Source organism: Ammodytes marinus, assembly GCF_949987685.1.
Source record: "Ammodytes marinus genome assembly, chromosome: 7".
NCBI classification, from domain to species: domain Eukaryota; kingdom Metazoa; phylum Chordata; class Actinopteri; order Uranoscopiformes; family Ammodytidae; genus Ammodytes; species Ammodytes marinus.
In genome coordinates, this window is record NC_137211.1 from 15013526 (window position 1) to 15035822 (window position 22297).

A 22297-nucleotide genomic window follows, 5' to 3' on the forward strand; every position below is an offset into this window, starting at 1 on the left:
TTATCTGTAAGTATGTGAGTTGGTAGGTCAGCTGCTTAGGGGCGGAACCAGTTTAAAATACTGGCCAGCATGGAGAAGAAAGATAGAAAGATATTTGTACATATCTGATACTGCTCATACTGCACTGACTGCTCTATTGCTTACTCTACTGTTATATTGCACTATACTATTCCAATTCATGTACACACTGCACCTTACTGCTCTTTTGCACTTCTGGTTGGACGCTAAACCTCATTTCGTTGTCTCTGTACTTGTACTCTGCACAATGACAATAAAGTGAATCCAATCCAATCCAATCCAAAGGCCTCGCCTCGACAAGCACAGCCATTCAGTACTTCTCTTGATCAACCATACACCATCTGAGAGGCACCCTTCTACTGCGTGTCCTTATAGCCTATGTTGTGTTTTACTGTATACTATTAATTTGCCTGTTATAAAACAAAACTAAATATGGACTAAATATTCCCTCGCTTCATATCAGTAGATAACCAAGAGTGACGTCCAGGGTGTTTTGTGCATTAATTGTATTGATAATTGAATGATCGAAGGTGGCAAAATTGCAGAAGCAACACAGCCCAAAGGGCTGAAAAAAGGGGAAAAGATAGAACCAATACATGGATCCGGTTCACTTAACATTATAACATACTAAATTCAGCATTTACTTTGGACATTTTTTATATTACATTTTAAAAGTCAAGCCAGTTGATTCACATTTTTAGTGAAATTACAGTTGTGATTTGAGCTAAATTTAGAAATGACAAAAAATTATTATAAAAGCAAACCACAAATGGACATTGGATGTTTAGCTGTCAGGTTGCTGTGAGTTTTTTTTGTGGCTTTGTTTGATATGGTCAGATGATAAACCTCAGAGTAAAATCGAGTTTCAAAATCAATATTAGAAACATATCATGAGCTTATAATATACAGCACATTGTAAAAGATTTAAATAAAAAGTTTCCAACTATTTCTGGTTGTGAGCCCAGTTTCACCAGAGACATTTCCTTCTTCTTCTCTGATGGTTTAAATTAAATAACTGTTTAAGGTTCAAAAATGTAAATTCATACAACATCACGCCAAACAAAAATAGGATTAAAGAAAAGTCGAAAATATTAATTCCAATCTTAGTTGCAGGACTTTGATTATTTCTTAGTTTTTGCCCCATGAATCATCTCAGAACCACCCAGTTTAATTCTTTTAACCACTGGAAGGCATCCAGACCCTAAATTGAGAACTGCTGGATTAAACTATCTATCTATGTTCATAAATTTGTTTACACTAGCTCTAACTTGACTGCTTAACTCAGTAAAATGCTACTAACATGTTGATACTGTACATCCTAGGTTAGCAGCTGCTAATGCACTTTTACACCTCTCTAAGTATGATTTTTTGATGTGTGTATCCCAAACTCACACCTAATTTCCTCTCTTTTTATGTGTGATTGCCACAACATGCACCAATGTAAGGTATTTTCTCTATGCTGGCAAAAATAGTAGAGCCTTCCAGAAAAGGATACCATGGACGATCCAGTGTTGGACCGTGCACAGATAGAGCATGGGTCACTTCTGCTTAGGCAGCTCCAGAGAATGAGAGCATCTGAGGAGCTCACTGATGTGGTGCTGTTGGCAGAGGGGATTCCCTTCCACTGCCATAAGGTGGTGCTGTCTTCATTCAGCCCCTACTTCCAGGTAAAGTGGCCATGCACACTTAGTGTCTTACTACACAATAACATTAGATGCAACCTGTGTTATGCTGAACGGTTAAAAGCATACATTTTGGTGACGCTGTGAGACTGCAATCTTTATCATGTTCCATTATTTTGTTGAATCCTGCTTGTCCAGGCTATGTTTACCTGTGGTCTGAAGGAGACGCGGGGAGGGGAGGTTGCTCTCAGAGACACTCCTGCTCAGAGCCTTGAGATGCTACTGGACTACATGTACACAGCTCAACTTCCACTTTCCAATGACAACATCCAAGGAGTGGCCGCTGCTGCCTTCCTGCTCCATGTAGATGGAGCATTCAGGTGGGGACAAAAGACTAGGAAATTGAGTATCGTTCCAAAAAAGATGGATTGATATTTGATTGGTATTATTACCACCTTATTGTTACTGCTTCAGGTTGTGTCAGAGCCACATGGAGGCCTGTATGGAGCCCTCCAACTGTGTTGGCCTGTACCACTGGGCCAGAAACCTGGGGGCCATTGAACTGGCCGACTGCACCTTGAGATACCTCTGCCAGCACTTTGCACAGGTAGGCCATACATTATAAGTGAAAAAACAAATAATAATCTGCTAATAATAATCTAATAATTACTGGCTCCATGATACAACATGTAACAAGGCCTTATACAATTTACAGCCAGATTATCATTTATATAGATATTAAAAAAATAACTGCCTTATAATAAGTTAGGAATAACTTACTTAACGGTTGATACAATATTTTGATGATGCTCGTTGTCACAATTATGCTGCATAAAATTGTTTTTATTAATGCAAAAGGAGAGACAGACAACATACAACAATTTTAAAACATGACACAAAATAACCTAAACTGAAATCAACAGCAGATACATGGAGTGCAGTCCTGGATACTATTGGATACATGACAGCTGCTTAGTATTTCACAAGTCTTTGTTTATCAGCTACTTAAAGCTGCCACTAGGGGGCAGTAGTCACATATTTTGTTGCACAGAACAGGTGTGGGAAGCTGTGGGGAGTACAGTGTTACTTTGATTGAAATTGTTACTTTCTTAACAACTTCTTTGTCATGTTTTTCGAGGTTTGTGAAGAAGAAGAGGTGCTGGAGCTGGATGCCCAAAGTCTTGGGGATCTGCTGGACTCGGATGACCTCAACATATCACAGGAGCAGGTTGTGCTAGAGCTGGTGCTGCGTTGGGTAGAGAGGAGAAGGGGGGACTCTCACAGTGAAGCCCAGGCCTCGGACTTACTCAGACATGTCCGTCTGGAGCTTGTGGACCCTGGCTTCCTCCGTAAAGCCAAGAGGAGACACCCGGTGAGAGAAGACGTTAGGGGAAGGGCCATTTAACAACAGTCCTCTTCCTCCATATTTATCAAGGCATTAGTAGACTGATAGACTCTAAATACTCTTCCAGGTATTGCTGCTGGACCAGACCTCAGGTGATCTCTGTGAGATGTCTACTCCACCGCGGCCGGCCCTTCGCTACGGCATGGAGACGGCCGACCTGCTGCTTTGCTTGGGTGGGCTGGATAGGGAGGGAAAGCCTGCCCGCCGAGGAGGACGTGCCGACCTCAGTTTTTGCTTTGCGCCCCATGGCAGAAGGACCTACTACATCCCCTCTCCACTGAGGGCCTGTGGTGGCATGGGACAGATCACAGCAGGGGCAGTCACACGGGACAACAACATTGTGGTGGCCGTAGAGGCAGAAGACGAACACAGGATGAAGAGGGTGGATTTCTACAGGTGTTTATTTGTGTTTATCTGTATAGAAAACCCGTATTTGTTTTAAAGGCACTGCATTCGACATCAGAGGTAAACAGCCTTTTCATGTTCCAGGTACGATAATTCAGAGGAGCACGGCTGGGTGGAGCTGTGCAGAGCAGCATACAGGGACATGTTTGCTTTGGGGCTGATAGGTGATGCCCTCTATATGATAGGCGGTCAGATGAAAGTGCACAATCACTACATCATCACAAACAGTGTGGAGAGATGGTCGCTGAAGAGAGGAGGCAGTTGGCTCAGCTTCGCCCCGCTGCCTCTGCCATTAGCCTGCCCCTGTGCCGTCAGCCTCAGGGATCATCTCTATGTGCTGGGGGGCTGGACACCACAGGTAAACGGACAACATTGTGATGAAATATGAGGTTGACTGTGTCAAACTCAATAAACAAGAAGGTCTTTCTCCTCTTCTCCCCATTTCTTAGTTCTCACCTCAATTTTCTTTTGTCTTTTTCTATCTCCATCTGTTCCACTCTCTCTCTCTCTCTTCTCCTCGCTCAGCACCAGCCCGACGATGATCCTGATAAGCTGAGTAACCGTGTGTTTCAGTTTGACCCAGCCCGGGACAGGTGGGCAGAGTGTGCCAGGATGAAGTACCCAAGGTACCGCTGTGGCGCGGCTGCACTCAATGGAGAAATCTACGTAATAGGTCCCGCTACAAGACCGACTGTAACTTTATTCCTAACTGTTTATTCAGCGTGATAAGGGTTGGGGTCAGATGATGATACTGATGTGTGTGTGTGTGTGTGTGTGTGTGTGTGTGTGTGTGTGTGTGTGTGTGTGTGTGTGTGTGTGTGTGTGTATGTGTGTGTGTGTGTTCTTCAGGTGGTATAGGATGTGATGGAGAGGACCGTGGACAATCACGTCGCTGCCTGAGCTCTGTGGAGATCTATAACCCAGAAACAGACACCTGGAGGGCGGGACCGACCTTGCCCACATCTCTGCTCTCCCTCCGAACCAACGCCTCCAACATAGGAGTAGTGGAGGGCAAGCTCTACCTCTGTGGATACTACAAGGGCGCCGGTCAGTTAGTGAATGCCTGCCATTTACTCATTTACTGTAACACTGTTTTGAGGGTAAAGTGTGCTTTTGCAAGAGAAGTGAAGGATTTTGCATTTTGTGTTTGAGTTTTGAAATTTGAGTTTAGGGTTTTGAAAAAGTGAGGTAGTCTATCAGGAAATGTGTTTAAGCAATTGTGAAAAACTGTAAGAGTTTATTTTCACCCAGTAAGATTAACTTCATGGTTGATTGAGTGAACTGGCTCCTGTCACACAAAAACAAGGTGCACACCGGGTCTGCATTAAGTCAGGGAATGCCGGCTAACTGATGATGCATTGTCTCAGGAAAATTAGATTTTGGCCAAACTCAACTTTACATACTTCCTCTTCTGACTGTAGGACGTCATGAGATCATCACCAAGGAGATGCTGGAATTGAACCCAGCAGACAATGTGTGGACGGTGGTGGAGCGACGAGCGGCCATGCATGACAGCTATGATGTCTGTCTGGTGGCTAACCTCAATCCTCGTGACCTCGTCACACCCTAATTAATGTCCTATGACTCTGAGCAACAATGCTGGGAGCCAGGATGAGTGGGGAAAAGAGCTTCCGTTCTTTTATATAAAGCTTTTCCCAAACCTGGCTTGATTCCTGAACTTTCCTTACTTTACACATATTAACAACTAAATTGTTTAGTTTCGTAAAAGTGTCACAACATTTACTGGTAACACTTTCCATTAAGGTACCCAAAATTGTAGTAACTAGTACATAGTAATGCATTACCTACATAGTTTTGTTTTTTCGTTTTTTTCTAAATAACTACTACATAGTCATGCATTAACTACTACATAGTTTTTTTAGTAACTATAGTCAGTGGCGGACTCGTGCCTCAATGGTTGAAAAAGCGCGCTAAAGTGCCCTCAAGAGTGTTGAAAACGAGAGGAAATGCCTTATTGACTGCCCTTTTCAAGTGCACAAAATGATTGGATGCCCGTCCAGGGTACCCCTTCATACAATAAATTATGATGATGTGCCCTCTAGAACAAGAACATTCGATGACATGCCTTAATGAGTGCCCTTATAGTGCCCTTCTGCCCGTCTGGTACCCTTCTAGTGCCCTTCTGGTGCCCTTCTGCCCGTCTGGTACCCTTCTAGTGCCCTTCTAGTGCCCTTCTGTTACCCTTCTAGTGCCCTTCTGCCCGTCTGGTGCCCTTCTAGTGCCCTTCTGCCCGTCTGCTGCCCCCAAGGTTTAAAAATGTTTTGCTAAAGTGCCCTCTATGGTGGTGAAAATGAGAGAAGTGCCTTTATGGCTGCCCTTTACACGTCAACAAAAATGATTGAGTGCCCTAGGTTGCCCCTCCATACAATAGGCCTAAATGATTATGATGTGCCCTCTGGAGCAAGAATATGGCAAACCGAAAAAACATGTTGTGGTTAGGAAATGAGGTGCAGACGTTCCTCTCTTTGGTAGCTGATGAATGCGAAAGAGGCGTTGCTTTCATGTGCCGTCGCTATGACAAAGAGTTACATCGAGTGGTGCTTAAATCTCCACTGGATAACAAAGCAAAAAGTGGAAAAGCGCAATTAGATGCCAAGTTAGAAAAATTTAATATTTTCAGTTTGCATAATCCGTTTAAAATTGATGTACATTTTTTGAGCGTTCAAGATCCGGTCCTCATTCAAGTGTAGGTCATTTCATGCAAGAGAGACGATAATAGTCAGCTATCAGCTCAACATGATCAAACTTCCTTTTTATTTTTCCGTAGCTGGCTGTTAGCGGACAAAGACTGTATGGTAGCGGCACATTGAATTTTCTCCACTCTCATTTTTACTTAAATGTTAGTAAAGATGAAGGCAGCAATCCTTTCCTTCTTTTGCTAAAATGTGAAAGTCCACAATGATGTGAACAACTCATTTTGGTGTTTATAAAGTCACCAGAATGCGAGAAATAGTGTCTTTGAAGCTCTATTTTTTTCTGGGGGGGGGGACCCCCAGACACCCCTTTTAATTGTATGAGCCCAACCGTTTTTTAACATCTACAAACACAGTGTTTGGTGTTTCGTTACATTACATTTTATTTAGCTGACGCTTTAATCCAAAGCGACTTCCATTAAGTGCATTCAACAATGAAGGTACAAACCCAGAACAACAGGAATCACATTAAGTACTATAGCTGCAAATAAACCAAACTACTAAGTGCCACAAGTAAGTGCTACATGGAGATGTAACAAGTGCCCTGAACGGCAGCGCTTGCTAAGTTTGAAAAGCCACTGTGTGCGCTGGTGGGGCCTCATGTTGTCCAAAATGTGCCATTTTAATTTTTTTCGCCCCTGCCCTTCAAACAGTCTGAGTCCGCCACTGATATAGTAATGCATTAACTACAACGTAGCTTAATTAAAAAAATTAGTTAGTAGTAGTTACTAAAAAAACTGAGGTAGTTATGCACAAGAGGCTATGTTACTAAAGAAACACGAAAAAACCCTATGCATGCCTAGTTAATGCATATACTGTAGTAGTTACTATATACAAAATGTAGTAGTTATGCATGTATATCAGTAACAAAAAACAAAGAAAAACTATGTAGTAGTTAATGCATTTATGGAGCTGTGAGGGGTAGGCTAATACATTGAAAACAAGTTAAGTTGCCTTTACATAGATTAGCCCCCTTTCAGGTTTGTTATCTATATGAGGATTTGTAATAAATAAATAAATATAGGCTATCCCTGCAGTCTTACCAACTGCCACCACTCCTTCTCCATGAATCTCCGCATCTTTGCCAAATTCTTCAGAGGATTTTCAAGGATTTATTTATTTTACCAGGCTCACCGCATGGCAAAACATCAACAAACATGCTTGACTGAAGTGGTTGATTAATAGGGTTTAGACTCGGACCCGCGTGACATTCCATACATGCCTTCACTCCTCCTCTCTCCTGCTGCTGACCCTCGGAAAACCCTAAATGATCCCAAATAAGCGTGACGCGTCGGGATGTTGCTATGAGAGCTGACACTAGAATGAGGAGGCTCCACCCTTAGCTCCAGACCATGTGGTTCCCACCGCTCCTGTTGCTGCGTTTTTGAGGAGAGGAGAGGGCGAGAGAAGATAACACAGCTGCTGCCACAAACTAATAGATCGGCTGCTCATGTTTAAGCCATCGGACTAGTTCAATGGTTCTTTGATAACGCACTGCTTTTTTTGGTTGTTGTTCAGAGCCCAAAGTAAAACATTTTGGGGGTGGGTCCAGTCTCTGCCAAGGCGGCTCTTGACAGGTGGGCACGGGGCGCAGAGAGGATGGGCAGACGTGAGGCAGACAGCAGAGGCGCAATGAACACCAGCGATCATTCCGAGCTCGGCTGTCTGCAGAGCGGCCACCGTCCCGGCGAGGTGTCCCCGAGGCTGCACAGCCGCCGCCGCCGCCACTGCAGCGCGGACAGGCGGCAGAGAATACCAGACATGGAAGCAAAGGGCCTGGCACCGGCTGCCTCAGCGCCGATGGAAGTGAAGAAGCACCAGCATAAACACAACTTGAAACACCGCTATGAGGTGATGGAGACTCTGGGGAAAGGCACCTATGGCAAAGTGAAGAGGGCGATAGAGAGAGTGAGCCTGAAGACGGTGAGTGTTGGTCAACATGATGCAAAGTATTTGTGTCTGCCTGAAAAAAGTAGGCTTTATTTAATCATCTTAAATCTGTGAATTATAAGGCCTGATGATGGGCAAAGATTGTGCTGACCCATGCAATATTTGTATTGATGTGATATGCTGCTCATGCTTTTACTTTCCTGTGTGTGTGTGTGTGTGTGTGTGTGTGTGTGTGTGTGTGCGTGCGTGCGTGCGTGCGTGTGTGTGTTTGTGTTTGTGTTTGTGTGTGAGGACAGAGATGTGTTGCTGTTCCAAGAATGTTGACCATTGTTTATTGAATATTAAATTGGAGGTGGAGTTAAGCTCCTGACTGCCTGTGTGTGTGTGTGTGTGTGTGTGTGTGTGTGTGTGTGTGTGTGTGTGTGTGTGTGTGTGTGTGAGCTCATGTGCTGATGCTAAACCCAGTACTTGCTTCCTGTGCTGCCAGGCTGAGATGCCTTTGGTCTGACTCACTCAGCACTTGAACAAGGAGATACAATTACGACAATAGGTCTCCTCCAATAGGAATCTCGTCCCCTTTACCAGAACACGCGCGCGTGCACACACACGTGCGCGCGCGCGTGCGCACACACACACACACACACACACACACACACACACACACACATACACTCTTTTATATAATGCTGTGAATGTTTAACTTTATCTTCTCAATATCCAGGTAAAAATAAAACAGACTGTGAAGCTAGATTACTTTGAATAACAGTGGGTTTATGTCTACAGTCCGGCTTTAATCCCTCACTGTGCTTTGAACTGAGCACAAAGGGACACCTCAAATACCCTTTCTGTTTAAACACACACACACACACACACACACACACACACACACACACACACACACACACACTGCAATAGGGATCATCTGTTTTTTGCAATGATGGAAGTGAGACTGACATTTACTCTGAGACCTACATCTGTGAGAGAGACAGGGCAGAGAGACGGAGGACCAGTGGCAGACTGATTGAAAAATATAAAGAGGGAGGGGGGCAAAGAGAGAGCTGTGTGCCTGTGTAGGGTAAGTGTGTTTGGAAGGACAAGGGGGGGATGCCTACATTCTTTGTGCTATTAGCCAGCACATACCAAGGATTCTTTGAAACAAAACAGACATTATTTTTGGAAACAAGACCAGAAATCGTTAACGAGGCAGAGGAGGAGACTATTTAAGAGCAAGAAGGAGGAGAAAGAGGAGACAGTGACAATAGTTTGGGATAACATTAAAAATGTGCTTGAGAGTGTCCCTGTAAAATGTCTGAGGTGCAGGAAGTGGCCGTGAATAATGGACATGGAAGGAAAGAAAGATGAATACCAATCTTGGGTATGCAGTCTTGGGTACACAGGGTAACTTGTCTTTAGAGTTGAACCATGTGGGAAAAAATATCAATAAGATGTTTTTGTTTTAGTGCAGCGTACATCATGGAGTGTATTAATGTGCTTTATGGTAAATGTGTTTTGTTGTTGTTGTAGTATGCAAAATGAAAAAGCCTGCATGCTCCAGGAAATAGTGTGATTAGCTTTACAGGCAGATGGTGCCTGTGAGATAAATCACCAACATATAGTTAATCAGACTACATGATTAGTCAGATTATAAAGGAATAGTTTGACACTTGGGGAAATACGCTAAGCTCCATTTCTTGCTGAGAGTTATGAGAAGAATAATACCATTCTCATATCTAGTTCAGTATGAAGCAAGGACAAGGAACAAGCAGCTGGTTATCTTTGCCTAACATCAAGACAGGAAACAGGTGGAAAAACTTGCCTGACTGTGTACAAATGTAACAAAAATCTGCAACTCCAAAGCTTAGTCATTAACATGATAGACTTGGATTCATAATTCATACACAAATCAAAGCCTGGAGCAGTGACTTCCTGAGTCAAGAGAAAGTGAACCATGCTATAGTTTTCACTTTCTATCAAGCAGTTCAATTATTTATGCAATGCATTTGGAACAGTATCGTGTTTGGCTCTACTTGTTTTTGCATCAATTTCCGGGCAGTAAGTGTAGTTCCTGCTGTGTGTGTGTGTGTGTGTGTGTGTGTGTGTGTGTGTGTGTGTGCGTGTGTGTGTGTGTGTGTGTGTGTGTGTACTGAATTCTGAGGTCAAGGGTCTATTTGGCAAGAAGCCTGTATAATCCTGCTGTTAAATCTTTCAATGATGCAACATGGATCTTTAGTGATGCTCAAGCACTTGGGATGTGTGTGTGTGTGTGTGAGAGACAGAATAAAAAGTCCATATTTTTGCAGTGTGGGGGGGGGGGGCATTTCTGCAGTAAACATGAGGGAGGAAGGGAAAAATACTACATTTTCCAAGCTCTCTGTCTCTGTCTTAGTCTTATTGTGGTATTGCTGTGCAGAACATATGGTATGCTATGTTCCACTACACACATTCTCTAATAATGCAAAACAACAATATCTGATTACACTTAAGCTACTTATTTCTACTACATGAATCCTGTTACAGTGTGGTATTTCTGGCCCAAATCTCACACGCAGCACATTATTTGGATGAACAATGAGAGAGTGTTCGTGACAAGGATACTTTAAAGGTCATCAGACATGACGCATACGCAGCACATTTGCATGCACAAGGGTTAGATCATGCACGTCCTCCATACCCACACTCCCTGCTGTTTCCCCTTTAAAAATGCTCTTAGTGCCCTTAAGGCTGCCCATAGCGAACTCTGCTGGTCAGGGCTTAATGCCAAGTCCAAAGGGTAGATCAAGAGTTTTTTTATGCCCTGACTCCATATAGTTTGACACACTCACCCACTCATTTCACCTGTCCTACTAGCTGCCAACTACATCCTTCCTCCTCACCCCTACAGCTTACTTCACATTCTCCCCTTCCCTTCCTTCTCATTCCTTTCTCAGCCAGTAGGTATTTGGCTCAGGAAACAGTCACAGGCATGCAATCGTACACACGGTAATAACTCAGCACAGAGGCCACATTGGTCTGGAGAGTGTGGCGATGTATGTAAAGATGCGTGCCTAGAAAAAAAAGTTCTTCTCAGTTTTAGAAGGTCAGATCAGTCCCGAGAGCTCCCTGGAGTGTGTTTGTGTTGCATTGCATAACTAGTGTGGTTGCTGGAGCGTGTGAATTGCGTCTTCCATTCGCTCGTTGACATTTTTCCGGCAGCTGAGAATGCTGTAGTTTTTGACCCAGGGGAAAAGGCCTGAACACCCATAGGGACATTATAAGGGTTGACAGAGTTTTACAGAGGTACGGTCAGAGCTACAGTATGTTAGGATATCAAGCTAACAAAGTAGTACTGTAGGCTCATCTGCACATTATACCACATATTTGACACTTTTTTGGTTGTCCTGAATTACGTTCAGGGTTTCGGACACCCGGATGTCTTTTTATTTGTTATTTGATTTGTTTGTTGTTCAGGGGTTAATGTCAGAGTGTCTTTTTTGGCGCATTTATATGTGGTTGAGTGCCAGGGATGAATGAAGTAGAGTGTGAACAGTGTAGCTGTCAACCCTCTGCCTCTGAGCGTGCTCAGATTACAGGAAACATGCCTTCACCATTCAGCCCTAAAAACCCACGTAATCACATCATAATACACGGAGATCTTATTTGTGTGTTTGATTGTGAGTGTGTGTATGTATGTTTTTTTTCAATGTTTATGTTTTTAGGATTATGTTATTCATTATTTGAACAGTTTAAAATGAACAGAGTGACAAAGATAACAAACAAATACAGCACAGGGAAGCGGGAAAACCCAGTGGGCTTATTTGAAGCCTTCACCTACTGTACAGTATATAACTTCTAAAGTGTCATAATGCTATAGAGAACAAGGGGGTTGATAGGAAGGTGAAGGAGAAATTAGTTAGATGGTGTGTTTGCATAGGAATTGAGTAAAGAGGAATCTGGCACTGAATCTTCTATGCAAATGGTCACCACAATAAGGGTTGAACAGAGCACAACCAGTGTAACAACTGTCCCCTAATAACCTAAAGCTGTCCCCCTTGTTGTAGTAGATGAGCACCAGAGTATTATCATCTTTAAAGGTGTTAAAGGTGCATTATGTAACTTTGGGTGTGTCAGAGAAGTGAACATTTTCAAAGATATATTCTCATAACTGAATACACAAACTTTCCTCACAGGACAATGTGATCCCTGGAACACTGTTTGAAGTTAGAAAGCTTCCTGAAAAGTTACTGTTTCACTGTTGTTGTTTACTGCAGCAGAAAGGCCCACAGTTTGGTTTACAAACATATTTTAATCTTATTTTTGGTACCAGGTTCCTCAAAATAATTTAGTTTTGATTTATGATGATATAATTATTCGATATCAAAAAATAACATGCAGAGAAAATGTTCATTTAAACTAACTGCAGGCTCTGCAAATATGAACAAATCCCCCTCCTCTGAAACTGTATAGTGCACCTTTAACCATCCACATTTAGAGTGATCAAAACATGTGTCTCTCAGGTGGCGATCAAGTCGATCCGCAAGGAGCACATCACCGATGACCTGGAAAGAATTCACATCCAGAGAGAGATCGAGATCACTGCATTACTCAGGCACTCCAACATCATACGCTTTCATGAGGGTAAGTCTGCGAACACAACGCAAACACAGGAATGTGCACAAACATCCCAAAAATCATCGGCACAAAAGTCACAGAGATTTGGTTCATAATTATGAATTATTGACTTACAATACAGAAAGAGTTTGCTGTCAAATTAAACTGTGTCATTCTTCTTCAAACGACTGCGCCAATGTTCTATTTTTCCTATGAAATGACCTTGAATAAACAATTGGATTGACCTCTTTGAAGTCCAAAAGCTATTTAACACACACACACACCAATGAGACCATAGTTGTAGTTAGTGTGAAGTATTTTTACATTTCCATTAATACCGGCATTGTAGCTTATTTCGACCCGACTAACTGTCAGATCATTTAAAATCAATTAAAATCAAATATGCAGCTGAAAATAGAGGAAAACAACAGTAAACACCTGTGAACAATGTTATTGTGCCCTCCACAGTGTTTGAGAGCCGGGATAAAATTGTGATCGTGATGGAGTACGCTAGCAGGGGAGAGCTATACGATTACATCCAGGAGAGGAGGAGGCTGCCAGAAACAGAAGCCAGAGGCATCTTCAGACAGATCACATCTGCCGTCCACTACTGCCACAAGGTATACAGTATATACAAACACACACATACACACACACTTCCTACAAATACACCACTGGAAATCAGTATGAATTAGGCATGCGCTGAATTGCATGGTGCAGGATTCAACGTGCACAAGCAAATACTGTACCAACAAATCCACTAAATCCTAATCCTAATACTGCAGCAAAAACTTGACTTGAGTTTTCAAATCTCTCTGGGTTAAGAGCCCATTATCTCTTGATTGCTTTTAACACACTGACACATTTAACAAACGCGTTAAAAATGAACATCATTCCTCCCTCCCCATCATCGTAAACCCCGGTAAATTAAGAAGTTCTCATCTGTTTTCTTGGTTTTTTAATTGTTGTGTACATTCCATCACAAGCGGTGCCAGAAAACATGAATTATCAAGGAAATACATTAATCCTATTAGTATACGGTGGAAGTGAGGATCTGTGCCTAATGGTCAGCTGAGTAGGGTGTGACAAAAATGTGAAAAATGTTTCATCGTGATTCTCATTTGGGCAGTGCTGATTTTTCATGGATGGCCCGCATTCAACTCAGAGGTAATCATGTTGGCTCCTGGAGCTCCGTAGTAGGCAGGGAGGTGGACGTTTTGCTCCTGGTGCCCTCAAAATATTATCCCAAAATAGACATGAATGTTCCAGCGTGAATGAATAATTGAATGTGCCTCTGAGGTATGCAGGGCGCTTGGAGGGATTATTGAGGCTTCAAAAGGAGAATGATAATAATTCAACAGTCATTGCCTGCTTTTTTAAACTTTTTTTTCTTTCTGCTCTCCAAATCTATTCATAGATATTTAAAAATAGCTACAATAACAACCTGGTTGAGCACACAGATTTCTTTCCTCTGCTTTTCTTTCTCCCCACCCTCTGCCTTGTCCACACACACACACACACACACACAGGCTTGCATACCGCACATACTGTGCACATAAGATTGTCTGAGGTCATGGGTCATTTCCTCCCCTTAAGTGCTCTGTAGAGGATGTAATTAACGAAAGAAGGGTTATTTTGTCTCATTAGCCCGCCACTTCAAGAGAAACTGGCAGCGACGTCACGCAGCTTCATGGGTGGCCACAGTCAGCTACAGTGGGATTGTCTCTTCTTATGATTTACTGCTGATTCAAATTCAGGGAAACACGAGTGATCCTGAAACAGACTGTTGCGTCCATGCGTCCATCGACTATTAAACAGCCAAAAGCCTTTTTCTCAAAGCTCTCTGATTGGTCAAACACTTGGCCCTGAAAGACGAGGCCTGAGTGGAATGTTAATGGATATACATTTATACGTGAAAGAAAAACGCAGCCTTAACCACAGGCTGGGGGTTTATATTGTAAACTAGACCCTTGAGTCTTGTGTTTGCATGCAGAGACAAAACATGGAACTATCAACAGGAGGTGGAGCAGCACAGGACCTTATTTGTCTCTGTTCTCTTTCAGAACGGAGTTGTGCATCGAGACCTGAAGCTGGAGAACGTCCTTTTAGATCGAGACCTCAATGTAAAGGTGAGACTGATTAAATGTACACAGAGCTTTCACTTTACAACAAATATTTACTGTTATATGTTTGGCAGAAAACAGTCACCTTCCAAAGCTGAGATATTTAGACCCAGATTAAAATTTAAAAAAAAGTTAGGTACTCGTGTAGTAAGTGTTATGTCTTATGTCTGAGCATTGCATACATCATGGGTGTTTATAATAGATTGTCCGAAGGTCCCTGATTGCACTGTTGTTTTGGAACATGAAGGCATACATCTTTATGACACACTGTCTGATGCATTGCAGAAGGCAATCTTTTTCCACTGCTGCTGTATTGAGCATGCTGGAAGGAAGCGTTGCATAGCGCAGCTGGTAATGGATTAAACCTTGCCAACAAAATAAAGTGCATACAAAGAACACATTCAGAACATACTCTGGAGTTCTTTCTACCCACAGTTATCTGAATGTGTTGTTAAGCCATGCACCCGGCCAGCACAAACGTACTGCCAGGTCCTATAAAAAAGAACAGAAAAAACTGGGGTAATTTTTTCCCTTATTTGGGTATTCCTCTCCTTATATGGGAGCTGTGCACGGACAAAGGGGAATGCTGGGAATCTAGAGGCAATCGCACCAATCCAAGGGTTTTATTATAAGCATGCTCTGTCTGTGTAAAGAAAACACTACGTGCAGACCTCCATTCATTGCGAACCTCGAAGTTGGTCACATCTGCCTCTCACAGCATGACCAAGCCTTTGTGCAATGCATGTGCGTGCTCTGTCTGCACAATAGCTGCTCTGTGACAAGTGTGAAAGTCAAGCACAGCCAGAAAGAGTGGGTCATGGTCAGGTTTAGAGTCACAGATTGTCATTAAGAATCTACAAAATTCGCTTTCAATTTCAACTGTTTATATCTTTTAAGTCTCCTCATGGGATGGCTTGTTTTCCGGTTTTCTGAACTGACTTTTTTTTCTTACGTATTTGTGAACTATTTTATAGACTCTGACACTTTGCATACTGTTTTGATTTAAGATACGTGGCATGCTAGAGTTTGAGTAAGCACTTAAATCCTTCATCAAGCACATTATTATGATGCATTTCTAAGAGTTGGAGGTGTGCAGCCAATATCATTATTTTTAAATCATTGCCATTTAGACATTTTATTGATTTTCTTCTCTTTTTTGCCTTTATTAGATAGACTTAGTTGAGAAATGAAAGGAAAGAAACATGCAAGGAGGCTTTCCAGTCAGACTTGGACCAGGGACGTTTGCATGTTGTAGTCGAAGTCTTAACCCTTAAGTACAGGGGACGCAGCAAACAAATCAGCCAATCACGCAATTGCAAAGTAAATAATATGCCAATGCATCAGTGAATCCCTAATTGATGTTTAGAGAAATAGCAGTACTGAAATCATACATTTTACCAGATTGTATCAGTGAGCGTGGTTTGAATGTTTCCTTTTATGACGCCAAACACAAATAAGACTTGATCCTATCTCAGACGAAGCAGATCATTTGGCTAGTCACGCCACGTCTCACTTTCTCCTCACATGATATTATCACAATAACCTCAATAGGCAGCTGAAGAATTCAATGCAACATGCTGTTGAACATTTGCCTGCAAACTTTTCCAATTTAGGCTGTGCACAAGGGATGGGTGGCTTCTCACAACAGTCCATTATAATACCCAGGCACCGTGTACAGTAGTCCTTTGTATTTGAAGAAGAAAGAGTGTGTTTTATACAATCATTGGGCACTGTTGAATATCAGGAACCTTTAAATGGATGACGTGGCAAAAGTGAATTCACACTGCAGGATGCATTCACAAACAAACACACAGTATAGCTTGCAGCAAGTACATAAACTGCACATGCTTAGTCTACACTCTTTACATATTATATAAACTGTGCCTGGCATACACAGCGTCATAGTTCTTCAGTGTCTGTGAGGTCTCTGTTTACCCCAAACCTCTGTTCCACGGTGACGGAAATAAAGCTGTCACGTCGAGTATTTTTAACACCGGAGGGGCTGATAGTGCAGGGGCCTGTGCTCATGTAAATAATCTCTGTCCAGATAGAGAGGAGCCTCGGTACGTCTGCGTGTGGCTCTCGCAGCCTGGAGTGAGTGATTGTTCCGTTACGTGAGCACGAGCAGCCTGATGTTTTTGGCCCTCCTCTTTTTCCCTCACTCACACTAACATTGGCAAACGCTCCGCATACCTATTTTTGGCTCCTTTAAAAGGAATTGCAGTGTGTTATTGTGTTTCTGCCACATGGGTTAGAGTTTGCAGAGCATACTCACAGAAGAGGAATCTGACTTGCGCGAGGAATTTGTTTCCATTGAAGTAAAAGAGCAAACGAGATGTGTTCAGTGTTGACACCATTATGTCACAACATGTTATGTGAAATGAAAGCGTTGTGTATCGGACACAAGCAAACAGAGGTCTGGACTGAGATCTGCAGTGTCGAGTATTTGAAAACCTAGATACACATTCCCAGACTGGTCTTTTGTAGCCACTCCTGTAGAATATTTGAATGACAAATGACTCTTTTTCAGAGATGTGTTGTATTTTTTAATTTACAATTTTTTTAATATGTATTGTCATTTGTTTTTTGTCCAGTTTCCACTTTGGGGAATAATAAATAGATAATAATAATTATAACCTAATGTTTCATTTTTATGTTCTCTCTCTTTCTGACATTGCAGCTGGCTGACTTTGGCCTTTCCAATCATTTCCAGAGGGGCACACTGCTGCAGACCTACTGTGGAAGTCCGCTCTATGCTGCCCCAGAGATAGTGAAAGGACTGCCCTACTATGGGCCTGAAGTGGGTCAACACTCCGCGTGTTTCCTCATGAGAAACTGTTTAAAAACATTATGTGTTTCAATTAATTGTGTGTTGTTCACATTGCATCCCTCTTGATTCAATACATCAATACCTATGGTGAATTGTATAACAATGCACCACATCCAACCAAGTCAGTGAAGTTGTGGCATGTGAACATAAAAACTAACTGAAAGATAATGAAGTGATCAGTAGGCCAGAGGGGCACTAGAAGGTCAGGTGATCATTTTACTTTAGGTTCCCCAACATCAAATGACACCTTTCGCGTTAAATATTGTGTATATGTGTGATTGTGCAGCTTTAAAGCACTGGTTTAGTAGGCCCTATTGTGTATGCTACAGATATTGGTTTTTGGTGAGGCAAAATATAATTTTTTAGAATCTCACATATTTGATTCTATAAGGCTGAATGTTACAGAAAAATCTAAACATAAGGCACATTTTCCTGTCTGTAATTCTTTTTCTTTTTTTTTTAACTTTTATTTTAGTGGTTTTATGTTTTTTTTTACATATGGACAAAAAAGAAAACAGAATAAGTAAACACATACAATACATACACAACACCCAGTTTATAGAGCAGGATTTTATGCTTTTTAGCGCTCCCTCCCAGGCATCGTCAGCTATTCCAATGTTTAAGTCTTTTTCCCAGGCTTGCTTTATTTTTAAAGTAGATTTGTCCTGCCGGTCTAAAAATATTCCCACAAAAGATGAAATCAGGTTTTTAGCTTCTGGTGAGCCCAGTACAATTTTGGACAATGAGTCATCTGCTGGCAGGGATTCAAAGGATGGTATATTCTGTCTGACATAATTCCTTAACTGTAGATATCTGAAGAATTGAGCTTTCGACAGTGAAAACTTTGATACTAACTGATCAAATAGCAAAGTGACCATTTATATAAAGGTCCTCAACTGTTACTATTCCCTTCCGACTCCAATCTCTGAATGCTGAATCTGTGAGCGATGGGGGGAAGGCATGGTTTTGCCAGATTGGGGCATGTATGGTCGTACTCGATAGTTCACAGGCTTGTCTGTAATTCTTGTCACAAATCTAAGCCTACATGTTCTGAGTCATGTGCATGCCATTGTCTTATCATTGTGTGTGTTTCTGTATGCCAGGTGGACTGCTGGGCGCTTGGGGTGTTGCTGTATGCCTTGGTGTACAGCAGCATGCCATTTGATGGAGCCAGCCACGCCAAACTCACAGAGCAGATCAGCCAAGGTCGCTACCGCAGACCCAACCCCCCCTCAGGTAAACTTTTACAATGTACATGTCTCCATCAACACAATAAACACATTTCTATTCAGCCGAGTGTGCTGTGTGATTGCTTATATTGTTATTCTCATAAGTATTCTTTTTAATAGTTCTGGTCGGTTCGGCTGCTGCTATAAATAACTGTTGACTCTGTTCCCTCCAGACGCCTGCGCTCTTATCGACTGGTTGTTGACAGTGCGTGTGGACGAGAGGGCTACGATAGAGGACGTGGCCAACCACTGGTGGGTGAACTGGGGTTTTGAAGAGAGTGTGTGTGACTGCCCTTCATCTCCACACCAAGAATGCCCTTCCCCCCTGCTGGCTCGCTACATCGACTGGCAGAATCGGGTCGCAGCTACCAGCAGCATGACCGTTGACCCGGGCTGCCTCTCCTCAGACTCCTCCTGTCCTCCCCAGTCCTCCCCACACCCCTTTTACTTCAGCTTCCCTCTGAAGAGTGAGCATGCTGCGGGAGGAAGGGTACGCGGGGGGATGTTCAGCGTCAGGAAGTCACGCAAGGAGAATGCAATTCCCCAGAATGCACTGGGAGCTTCTGGTGGTGGTGTTTGTGCAGCAGCTGCCTCATCCGCTGCCATTTCCTCCACTTCGTCCATTGAAAGAAAAAAACCCAAAGGTATTCTGAAACCCCAGAGGAGTTTTGACTCGGTCTTTCACAGCCCTCCTAAGGAAATCCCTCCCTCCCAACCGTGTAACGCTGCCACCCAGCCTTATCGAACACATACACATGCAAACACACATGCTGTTGATGTCCTGTCCACCAGTCTGCCACCACCCTCTACATTCAGTCAGCCCTCGTCCAAAATGCCCAAGAAGGGGATACTTAAGAACTTGTACGGAGGGGAGTCGGGTTATGGACCCTCTTCTGAAAGGAGGATCTCTGGAGCGGGAGTTAAAGAGAGGGATGCGGCTGATGCATTGTACTCCCACAAACAGCACACGTGTCTCCCGGCAGCAGAAGACAGTCCCACCATGCGCACAGAGGCCGTAAGGAGAAGGAAGGGGATTCTGAAGCGCAACGGCAAGTTCTCTCGCAGTCTGGATCTACCCGATGACCGCCACGAGTCTCCTTCTTCAGCCTCCATGCCGGCCATGTTCCCAGAGGCTCTGCAGCAGCTCCTCAGGGCAGCAGGGGTTGCGGAGGGGCACAGCAGCAGTAGCAGCAGCAGCCGTCCTTCGAGTGTGGTGAGCGAGGATAGCCTCTTCTCCTGCGACTCCTTTGACCTGCTAGACCTCAGCGCCCAGTCCCGTCGCAGGATCTTCTCCCGGGGTTTGCGGCACAGCGCCTGCAGCTCGGAGGAGGACCTGGAGCAGCTGAGGGCTCAGGCGGATAAGGTTCGTGGAGAAGGACAGAAGGACATGCTCACATAAGCCTATAGCAAATGATGGAAACATCAGTGGCGAGAAAATATCGGGTGGAAATGCCGGTTCTTCGGTTCACTCCTCTGTGTTAATCAGCCTGCAATCTTGAAAAGACTTTACGGAACTCTGAAAAGGGTTGCAGCTTCAGTACGTGGACCCTAGTGTGCATTGTACTGTCAATGTTAAGCACCATTTCTTGACATGTTTGTCAGTATCGCATGGTAAATTAAACTGTCATTTACATTGTATCGTGAATGCGAGGTAATACAGAGAGTGCCTAGACACATATAAGTGACTCATCTGAGGATCTGACCAATTGCAGAGTTGGGTCCCAATGAGGCAGAATGCACACTCTGTTTGATGGACTCACTCTGACCACACCTGTACAATAAATCCTCATTGTAGGTTTTAAAGCAGATTTCTGTTTCAAGATCAGCCCTCAAGATTTGAGTGGGAATACAGTGATCTAGCAAAGTGTGCAATCTTTTATGTGAATCCATGCATGAATATGTCAATGGTGACATTAAAACCAAGAAAATATATTAAGTGTGTATCTATGCACCTGGTTTACGGCCATTTTGCACATAAGAAACCCGAGAGGAATCTTGGGGGGTGGGGGGAGATTGAGGCGGAAGAGTCAGTGTATTGACCAAAGCAAAATGCTACTAAGTGCAATAGAAACAGACTTTGAGTCGCACAATGTCACAGATGGTGTGACTCTATCAGACTGTGTCAAACTACTCGTTTTTTGACTGTTTGAGGTTTGCTCTTTGAATTGAGGCATCGTGTTGTGGCCTCTTCTTCTGCAGTTATTTTGATGGCACCCGACTGGAGAATTTCAACCATCTGTTGCACCAACTCTTTACCTTGAAAAGCTCAACTGACCTTTAAATGTTTATATACTGCCTACCCCATGCTAAATACGATGTGTCATCACATTATTGAGTATATTTGTATGTGCGAACACTTTGCTCCTTTGCACCAACAGACACAGTGTGAATAGCAGACGGATCACATTGCTTTTTACTGTGACACCATAAATGCTGCTGTGGACATTGAAATGGCCGATGTATGCAGTAGATTTATGTGATTTTAAATCTGTCATTTTCATACTGTTCAAGCAAGGGATTAAATGATATGAATATAAAAAACGTTCCGGTTGTTTTGCTGTTGAAAGAACAAGGAAAGCAGGAGATGAGAGGTGAAATGAATGTGATATTCCAAATGTGACATCTCCTCTACTCAGGGACCTCTTCTCCTTTTGCCTTGAGCATAACACAATACATAGATTTCAAGGAACGTTGTTTATGGTAGACCAAAAGCGATACATTTTATTATGTGTTCCTGTTACTAGAATTATTTCATCAAACTACCCAAGTGTTTGAATAATTGAAACTGAGTCAGGCCTTCTTGGAAGCAGGTGAATTTACTTGCAAACAGCATGCAAGGGTCAAACAACATGTATCACAAATGGGCTTACATGATTGAATACATCGAATGAACAGTGTACAGAGATTATATGTAGTGAAATGTGTAGGCGTATACACTCGGTTTGTGTGTCCAGCCCGTTTTGCTGGCGAAAGCAGAAATGTTTTTAATTAGGCAGATAACAGGATATGGGAAATTTAGGGAGTCTTTTCTTACTGTGCACATGAATGCGTCATACCTCTGTATGTGCCAAAATCTTATTAGGCAGTTTCTTCTTCAAGGCTAAACAACAACTTGTAGCAACTGGGACAAAGTTCAACAGCCAGAAAGCATGTATTGTGCATTAAAATATTATACAATAAAGCAAATTAAATTCTGTTAACATTCCACCCTTTTTATAATATTTAATGCAACTTTTTGCAACACTTCAAAGCAAAAGGGCAAAGCATATGAGTAAATATATTTCAGTCAAGCAGAATAATATCAAGTACATCAACATCACAGTTGTGAAAATGCAAGTTTGTGTACTGGTGCAACAGTCTATGTACAGTTTCAGAGAGGACAGTCTTTGTAGAAGCCAGGGAACAGGAACCAAGATCGTCTTGATGGTCAACAAGTCCCTTTTGTGGCATTCTGACGCAAAGTGTCTTTCATAT

At 42.8% G+C, this 22297-nt stretch overlaps 2 protein-coding genes across 2 annotated transcripts; both read left to right on the forward strand.

Annotated features, from left to right (window-relative positions):
- Positions 1-1514: 1514 nt before the first annotated feature.
- LOC307252879 (kelch repeat and BTB domain-containing protein 12-like) lies at positions 1515-5020 on the forward strand (the record flags this gene model as incomplete). Its single annotated transcript, XM_080030703.1, has 9 exons — positions 1515-1685; positions 1839-2020; positions 2115-2247; positions 2779-3012; positions 3113-3441; positions 3535-3808; positions 3976-4123; positions 4300-4497; positions 4872-5020. 9 exons carry the CDS (start codon positions 1515-1517, stop codon positions 5018-5020), a joined length of 1818 nt encoding a protein of 605 aa, XP_079886829.1.
- Positions 5021-7652: 2632 nt separating this feature from the next.
- LOC307253773 (NUAK family SNF1-like kinase 1) lies at positions 7653-21334 on the forward strand. Its single transcript, XM_080031939.1, has 7 exons — positions 7653-8087; positions 12548-12668; positions 13110-13261; positions 14705-14770; positions 17445-17564; positions 18698-18830; positions 18997-21334. The coding sequence occupies exons 1-7, from the start codon at positions 7764-7766 to the stop codon at positions 20220-20222; spliced, it is 2142 nt and encodes a 713-aa protein (XP_079888065.1). The 5' UTR covers positions 7653-7763; the 3' UTR covers positions 20223-21334.
- The last annotated feature ends 963 nt before the right edge of the window (positions 21335-22297 follow it).

Coding starts and splice junctions, on each gene's coding strand:
- LOC307253773 (XM_080031939.1), top strand. CDS start 7,764: ATGGGCAGACGTGAGGCAGACAGCAGAGGCGCAATGAACACCAGCGAT. Junction 12,669..13,109: donor CATCATACGCTTTCATGAGG/GTAAGTCTGCGA, acceptor TGCCCTCCACAG/TGTTTGAGAGCCGGGATAAA. Junction 14,771..17,444: donor ATCGAGACCTCAATGTAAAG/GTGAGACTGATT, acceptor CTGACATTGCAG/CTGGCTGACTTTGGCCTTTC.